This window comes from Ipomoea triloba, chromosome 11 (assembly GCF_003576645.1).
Source record: "Ipomoea triloba cultivar NCNSP0323 chromosome 11, ASM357664v1".
In the NCBI taxonomy this organism is placed as follows: domain Eukaryota; kingdom Viridiplantae; phylum Streptophyta; class Magnoliopsida; order Solanales; family Convolvulaceae; genus Ipomoea; species Ipomoea triloba.
This window is the reverse complement of record NC_044926.1, coordinates 2,549,162-2,557,237: the sequence shown is the minus strand read 5'-3', so window position 1 is coordinate 2,557,237 and position 8,076 is coordinate 2,549,162. Positions and strand designations below refer to the sequence as shown.

Below are 8,076 nucleotides of genomic sequence, written 5' to 3'. Positions count from 1 at the left end.
ATCTTACAATTTGTATTCTATCAAGCCATATTTATGTTTTATTTGTAGTTATTGAGTAGTGCCATATGTTAGCTCATTTGTAAAGTTTCACTATGACACCAATAATTTGGATTCAATATAATTAGCTTGCAGTCTTGTACTCTAGATCATCTATGAATCTGATTTCCTTGCACTACCCTAATTGTGCTTGGACCAACAATAAATAGTAATATTGTCTATATCTCTCTAGAAAGTCTGTGACCGTTATCGGAAGGCGTTGTTGGTTTCATGGCTACATGGTAAGTGGTGAATGGGTCAACATAACTGTAAAACAATAAGAAAAGATGTTGAAACAATGAAAAGAGGCAAGAACGAGTACGAGGAGTATTATTGTTGTAAGAATTGAGAGTTGGATCCCTTACATTGTGATTCAAGGTGTTATTTATACATGCTCAAGTGGTAGAGTATAAGCAAGGAAAAGCTTAACAAATTTGAGTATGAGAAACCTATTTAAACTGGCAAATTATATCGTGCACCACGGTGCACATAGCAATGTGCATCACGTACCTAAACGACGTCGTTTTGAGTATTGTAAACTAATTGTCCGTTTTTTTTGGAAATCATGTTTCCCGTTTCGGCCAGTCTTTGTATTTATGTTAATATTCTGTGTATTCTAGGCAATTATTCTGTGTATTCTAGGCAACCGTTCTGTGTATTCTAGACAACCTTATGTGTGTTAATGTTAGTAACACATGTTATGATGTGCTTGTGCATTCAAATGTTTAGGAGGATGAGTTCTGTGTATTTTGTGTCAATATTCTGTGTATTCGTGTTATTAACACAGGTTGTTATGTATTTGTGCATTCGAATGTAAAGAGGATGAGTTCTGTGTATTTTGTGTCAATATTCTGTGTATTCTGGGCAAACATTCTGTGTATTCTAGGCAAACGTTCTGTGTATTCTAGATAATGATTATGTGTATTATAGATAATGAATTCCCTGAAGTCATTCGCGTCCGCGTTAACTAACACCGAAACGACGTCGTTTTACGTACGTGGTGCACATTGTTATGTGCACCATGGTGCATGGTATAACAATTGATTTAAACTATGTTGGGCCTTGTTCCCTAAGTTACGAGACCCCTTTCCTAATGTAAAGGGGAAAATTTTGCCCTAAATCCCAAAGAAAATATGGAAATATTCGTCTCTCTCACCTAAGTCGTCCCACAGTTCTTCTACCTTCCCGGCTGCCGACCACTTGTTGCCCCGACCACTTAGTCTTGACCGAATAGCCTATTCGGCCAATCCGACTGGGTACCCCACTTGGGGTTTCGAATGGGCACGTTTTGAGTGAAGCCCGCATTTTGGCCCTAGTTGGCGAAGGATTATAAGAAGGTAAACCTAACCAACCGGCCGCTATCTGATGGTGCATTTTATATAAAACCCAACCTTCCACATTCTAGCCGAACAAAGCATTTGAGAGGCACAAGGAATTCGTCAACTTTAGACATAATCCCCACATTGCTGGTGTCGAGTTTTGGACCTTTGGTCTATATTTTCTATATCTCTATTTTTACGAAATGTAGACAAGGACTCCTAGCTTGGTCTATTAAATAATTTATTATTTGTATGCATGTAAATGGAAAAGTTATTGGCCCCAAAATTGCTGAGGGCAATTGAAGAGTCTGGCCGGCAGCAAGAACAAGGTTGGCCATTCAAAAGGAGGAAGAGATCGATCCACAGCTCCCCTTCTGCTCTCTTTTCCACCTTCGTATTATCAGACCCCGACGTGACCTCTCGGAAATTCCTTTCTGCCACAACATGAATAGCCTGGGAATCGTCACAAACCCACAATGTTTTTGCTGTTCTTGCATTTGCAGTCTTGTTAGATCCCAATGACTGATCTTTGATGCACCGGAGAAGCTGATCTCCAAGGTTTACAATGGCCATTGGGTTACGCATCTTACCATCACCCCCATCAAGAAAAAATTCCAGCAAAAGGCCACAGGTAATCATCATTAATGAATTATTGAATTGCAGGTACCTGCATGGCTCAATTGAAGCATGTGCTCCATCTCAGCTTGTGGGGGTCTCATTTTTTATCAGGATTAACTCTGATACCAAATTGAAGCATGTGTTCCATCTGATAATTGGACTGCACATTTATTAACATATATTATATGCTCAACAGGCTCAATATGCCTGATGAATCTCTGAAATTTTAGGTTGGAAAGCCTTCATGGGATGAAGATGATGATCCTGTTAATTCCAATGCCAAAAGCCATCCAGTTTCTCCACCAACTCCCAGTCTTGAATTGCAGAGAGGAATTCCGCTGCGGTCACTGTCGATTAATCTCCCCCTACTTTCACCTGCAAAGCCTCTTAGATTAGCTTATCTTGGCAAGAGCCCGAGCCCGAGCCCACCTGCCAAACCAGCTCAAGCAATGGCACCGGGGGCGGGGGCTGCTCCACCGCCTCCTCCACCACCCGAGGCTTCAAAACACCTCCGTGCCAAGAAGGCCATTGGCAAACTGAAAAGATCAGTCCGGATGGTGAAATGGTATCAAACTCTGAAGAGGAAACTGGAGGGGCAGATGCAACAGGTGAAAAATGCGGTGGGGAAGAAAACTCGGGTTCAGGGTACCTCTGGGGAAAAACATGGATTGGATGAAGCAATTGCAGAGATGATGAAGAGGTACATTATTGATCATTGATCAATAAACACATTCAACTCAATGCTGTTTCTGGCAGTGTAATAAGGGGTGCATTTTTATTTGGATCATTTCAGATCAGCATATTTTCAGCTTATCGAGGAAGATGTTAGTAATCACCACCAAGAAATCATCCAGTTGAGATCAGCCATACATTCTTTCCAGACAAAGGACATGCAGAAGCTTCTGCAATTTCACAAGGAAGTGGAGGAACAACTAGAGAAGTTAATCGATGAAACTAAGGTGAACTTCGATAAGCCCGAGTTTTAAGAGGGCATATAAAACATATCTATTTCTTAAGACATGATCTCAAATGCTATGAGATTCAGGTGCTGACAAGGTTCGAAGATTTCCCCGTAAAGAAACTGGAATCGCTGAGGGAAGCATCAGCATTGTACTCGAAACTGAAAGAGATTATCGACACCTTGCAGAACTGGAAGATTGAGTCTCCTCTTGGGGAGTTTCTGGATAAGGTTGAGAGCTTCTTCAACAAGGTAAAAATTTTAGAATTCGAGTAAAAATTTATGCTCATCTGAATTTAACAAGGCATCAACTTTGGAAAACAGATTAAAGTAGAAATGGAAGCTGTGGAAAGAAACAAAGATGAGCAGGCAAAGAAATTTCAGGGACACAACATCTCATTTGACTTCAACATCCTAGTCAGAGTGAAAGAATCCATGGTGGACATTTCTTCAAGTTGCATGGAGTTGGCACTCAAGGTACTATAAATCTATAGTGCCCAACATTGGACTTGTTGAGCATATATATATAATATATAAACATAAATGTGCAATCCAACTATCAGCTTAAGCTTTTAGTTGAGATGGAGCACATGCTTCAATTTGGTATTAGAGCCATTCCAACTTCAATTGGACTACTGAAAAGTTCAGACACAAAATGACATATTATGCTTATTTCAGCCTAGAAGTCCTTTCTTTCACAACATTTTTCTGCATTTCAGCCTAGAAGTCCTTTCTTTCACAACATTTTTTCTGCATTTCAGCATAGAAGTCCTTTCTTTCACAACATTTTTCTGCATTTCAGAGTGTATCTGTAAATAACATGTTCATTTCCACCACAGGAAAGAAGGGAAGCAAGTGAAGCGAAAAGGCGAGGGAGCGTAAAGCAATTATGGAGGGCATTTCAGCTCGCGTTTCGCATCTACAGCTTTGCAGGAGGCCAAGATGACCGTGCAGACAGATTAACTGAAGAACTGGCTCAAGAAATTACCGATGCTCAAACTTAACAGTGTCAACTTGTCAAACATACTGGCTGAGAACAACTAAAAAACCCAGAAAAAAAATATTAAAAAAAAGCCCTTTCACTCCAATCTAGCATCTTTTTGAAGATTAGATCTTTTAATCGAGTATGAAGGTGTACTCATTAGTCTCAAAAATGAAATCTCCAACCAACAAAAATTTTCAAAGTTATTTCCTACACTTAATTAACTTCTCAAAATTTACCAGTCTCTGGGTCAATACAACAAACACCTGACCTGCACGCTTTACTGGCCAACAATTTTACAGTCCCAGACTCCCAGAGCTAAAAGAATTAAGCATGATAGCTAGCAGTAGGGAGAGAGCGGCTGACCTAGTTGTGCGTGGCCGCAATGATTAGCGACTGCCTAGGTTTCAGCTTCATGCGCACTTTTGAGGATGTCACGTTTTCCCACATTCGCATGCCACGCCCACAAAAACAGTTTCTGAGTTGGTTACCAAACCCAATCAAAATTCCTAAAAGTGATAAAGTTTTCATTTGGAGGGAAACCCAGTTCGATAACCTGCTCCTTTGACTCCTGCAAAACAACAAAACCCTCGAAACCTGTGTTTACACCCGACAAGAAATCAGTGCGTAAGCTTTAAGATTCCCATTGCAGTAAAAAAAATAAACTAATAACGATATCTATAAAGTTACAAATTGAAATCAGTTAACGGTTTGACTTTTTTTATTTGAGTTGGCGTGAACAATTTATACTAGTTTATACATCTTTGAATAGTGGTTGCGGACTTTTCACTGGTTCAGTAGATAATATTTGAGAGAAGAGGCCAAGGCTCGAAACTTGGTTGATCAAAGTGGACAGATCCCTGGTGTGTATCGACATTTGACCATGTTTGCTAAGCCATTGAGTTACCGTGATTTAAATCTTCTCACGTACTCTGTTGGATCGAGTGTAAGGTTATGGGAGTTGGGGATTCAAGTTTGGAGAAGAAAAAAAGTTGGTGAAAAGAAATGCAGTAGGGCTGTAAATCTGTAACTAACTCCGCATTCTCGTTGCCCAACGGTTGTCGACAAAGTGGAGCAGTTTACCTAGGAGTTGATCAAGATTCAAGAATCAATGTTCTTATATAAACATATACTCAGTAGTCATTAATATATAAATATAAATGTGTAATGCAACTATTAGTTTAACTTCAATTATGATTAATACTTGATACTCGATATTATTGATATTGATGTTTTGATGCTGGGGTATTATCCATATTGATGTCAATCAACACCAACAGTATCTGAGAATAATTATAGAATACTAAGATGTCCCAGTTCATTTATAGTTTTTGTTATTGTCAAACCAACTCATCTCCACTAATCCACAATCCTAAAATAACTGCCCAATAAGACTCATCAAACAAAAATAATAATAATAATTAAAATAAAACAAAACTGTCAGGGCACCAGTGATTCAGTTCATCTTCTTCCTACTCCATTTGATCCTTTCTTTTGGTCCCCTTATTCAATTCTTGGAGCTGCTAATCAATAGTCCCATGGCTGCTTCATGTTCACAAGTTCCCCAGCTCTAGATGAATGATCTTCAGCTTCTTCTTCTTCTTCTCCATCTACCCTTTTAAGCAGCAACCAAGAATTGGCAGCCATGTTTGATAAACTCTTTGGGTGGAGAAAAGCTTCCAAATGGTATGTTAAGAGTGATGACTCCAATCAGGAGCGGCTTATTGGCCTTCTTGATTTGCGCTGGCCAGCTATGGATAACCTAGGCTGGTTTACTGGTCCTTTGCTGACTAGGGTTACAAAGCCGAGTTTATCCAGTGTGTAGTGACTCCGGGTTTCTCTTGTCACTCAAAAAAGAGTGATAACTGCTTCTTCTTCTGTTAAAATTGGTGTGTTTGTAAGTTATTGTTGTTCTTGATCGAATTTCGTGGTTTTTTTGCAGCAAGAAGTTGATTGGGAGGGTGCAGTGCAGGCTGAAGCTGCTGAAGAACAAGAGAAGTTGCATTGCAAGACAGTTAAGGGAGGATTTGGGTGAGCTTCTCAGAGATGGACATCATCAGCTTGTGTTTGACAGGGTATGGAACATTCTTAAACTGATGTTTCTCTGTCTGTTTAGCACAATTCTTCCCAAATTAGATTGGGATTAAGGGTTTGTTAGTTAATCTAAATTCTGCAAAAAAAAAAAAGTAAACTCTTAACTAAAGATTGAACTTTTCAGGTTGAGCAGCTGTTTATGGATGAGAATCTGCTGGCAGTGTATGAACTGTTGGACAATTACTGTGAATTTATCGTCATTAATCTTCCCTACATCCGCAAGAACAAGTGAGCATTGTTAGTTAACAAGAACATATGAATGATGAATCAGTTCAATGGTTCTGTCATTCTGTGCTTTGATTGATTGAATCTTTAATTTATTTGGTGTTGAGAATTTTTCTGTTGCAGAGACTGTCCTAATGACATCAACGAAGCAGTGTCGACTCTCATATATTCGTCAGCCAGATTAGGCGATCTGCCAGAGCTTCTGTTGATAAGGAAGCTCTTTGCAGAACGTTACGGCCAGAGATTTGCAGCAGTGGCTCTTGATCTGCTCCCTGGAAATCTCGTTAATCGTCAGGTTAATCGTGTTGCTTTTGATGATATTGTGTATATATAGTCCTGAGATTCAGAAAATTCAAGCATGTGCTTAATCTCAACTAAAAGCCTAAGTTGATAGTTGGACTGCACATTTATGTTTATATATTATATATGTTCAACACAGAAGCTAAAGTTGTTCATTAAAATCAGATAAAAGAAAATCTGGCAATCAGGTCTGTCTCAGATGATGTGAAGTATAAATTAGTGGATGAAATTACCAGGAGTTGCTTCCAGCAAGGGCCTTTGCTCCTGGGATACACTTCTGAATGGCAAAAACAGGTGGAAACACTCATGTTTATGACCCGAAACTCTGGTGTTTCTTTGTGCTTTGTTACAATGCTCTGATGGTTCTGAAATTGCAGGAAAATGAGGGTATTGTTGATCAGGTTTCTAGAGGTGATGTTCAGAACAGTGACAGTAAAGATGAGCAGAATGTGATTCAGGGTTCCGAGGCTGCTGCAGACACAGAACAAAACTTCGTGTCTATCGATGGCTCATCAGAAGCAAAGAAATGCTTGAATCCTGATAGGGAATTTGCAGGTTTGGGAGTAAAAAAGTGGGGTAGGGCTGCAACATCTTCCTCAGAAAGTTTCGGGAAATTGCAGGAGGAGATGGTGTATCTCGATGACATTGCAGAGTTCGAGTCGAGTTTGAGCAAAGATGCATACTTGCAGGATCAAAGGCTGTTCATGTTCAACTCATCTCTGGGTTCAAAGACAGAAAACTCAAATGCAGAGACTAAAAATGGTCTTAAGATGGAAAAACTCGAATCGCGGGTTGTGAAAGGGGAGCCAAGAAAGCTCAGGAATGGTTCTGATAAGAAGCCGAGCAGGAGATCAATCTCTCGGGAGATTACCAGCACGACAGACATTCAAACCGCGATATACTATGGGAAATCACTGCAGAATTATAGTGGCAAGACAAGGCATCATATGAAGATTTTAGTCAAGGACAGCCATAGATCATATTCTGCAGATCATCAAAGTATATATGAGCCTTGCCTCTTCACTTTTATAGTGTACAAGCGTTTCGACAGGGAAACAAGCAACGCGAACGAATCAGATGGAGGCGTGGCGAGTGGAGAAGACAGTTCCGATTCATCGTCTGCAGAAAACAGCGATTCTTGGAAGAGAAAACATAATTATCAGCCACCATATGTCTGCAGGGCAGTAACTATGCCCCCGGAAAGGCCTAAAGAGAGTGTTGTTTTGGACAGCATTTCGCGATCCAATTCGTTCCCGGTTCAACAGCCCGATCATGTTCATCCAAAGCTCCCAGATTACGACGAAATAGCAGCTAAGTTCTTGGCTCTGAAGAGAGAAAAAATCCAGAATAAATGCCACCTGCAGAGTCCTTAGCTTGGTGGATTAAGAGCATTATGTTTTTATGCACTTTCATTGGTTTGTTCTATTCTTTGTTCATCTTTTACAGATAGGGTCATATTGTGATTTATATATACATCAGGAATTTGTGATTTTTCATGTAAGAAAACATTTGTGTCAACATTTATAATCCAAATCATAAATCAC

General features: G+C 39.7%; 2 protein-coding genes across 2 annotated transcripts; both read left to right on the top strand.

Moving 5' to 3' along the window:
* The first annotated feature begins 1,665 nt into the window (after positions 1-1,665).
* On the top strand, positions 1,666-4,119 carry LOC115997495 (uncharacterized protein At4g04980-like). Its single transcript, XM_031237059.1, has 6 exons — positions 1,666-1,986; positions 2,204-2,673; positions 2,767-2,932; positions 3,019-3,183; positions 3,256-3,408; positions 3,771-4,119. Exons 1-6 carry the CDS (start codon positions 1,921-1,923, stop codon positions 3,933-3,935), a joined length of 1,185 nt encoding a protein of 394 aa, XP_031092919.1. The 5' UTR covers positions 1,666-1,920; the 3' UTR covers positions 3,936-4,119.
* Positions 4,120-5,302: 1,183 nt separating this feature from the next.
* On the top strand, positions 5,303-8,076 carry LOC115996337. The gene is made up of 6 exons (XM_031235544.1): positions 5,303-5,599; positions 5,856-5,988; positions 6,132-6,235; positions 6,356-6,527; positions 6,698-6,826; positions 6,910-8,076. Exons 1-6 carry the CDS (start codon positions 5,559-5,561, stop codon positions 7,903-7,905), a joined length of 1,575 nt encoding a protein of 524 aa, XP_031091404.1. The 5' UTR covers positions 5,303-5,558; the 3' UTR covers positions 7,906-8,076.

Coding starts and splice junctions, on each gene's coding strand:
- LOC115997495 (XM_031237059.1), top strand. CDS start 1,921: ATGGCCATTGGGTTACGCATCTTACCATCACCCCCATCAAGAAAAAAT. Junction 1,987..2,203: donor ATTCCAGCAAAAGGCCACAG/GTAATCATCATT, acceptor CTGAAATTTTAG/GTTGGAAAGCCTTCATGGGA. Junction 2,933..3,018: donor AGTTAATCGATGAAACTAAG/GTGAACTTCGAT, acceptor TATGAGATTCAG/GTGCTGACAAGGTTCGAAGA.
- LOC115996337 (XM_031235544.1), top strand. CDS start 5,559: ATGTTTGATAAACTCTTTGGGTGGAGAAAAGCTTCCAAATG. Junction 5,989..6,131: donor ATCAGCTTGTGTTTGACAGG/GTATGGAACATT, acceptor TGAACTTTTCAG/GTTGAGCAGCTGTTTATGGA. Junction 6,236..6,355: donor CCCTACATCCGCAAGAACAA/GTGAGCATTGTT, acceptor TTTCTGTTGCAG/AGACTGTCCTAATGACATCA.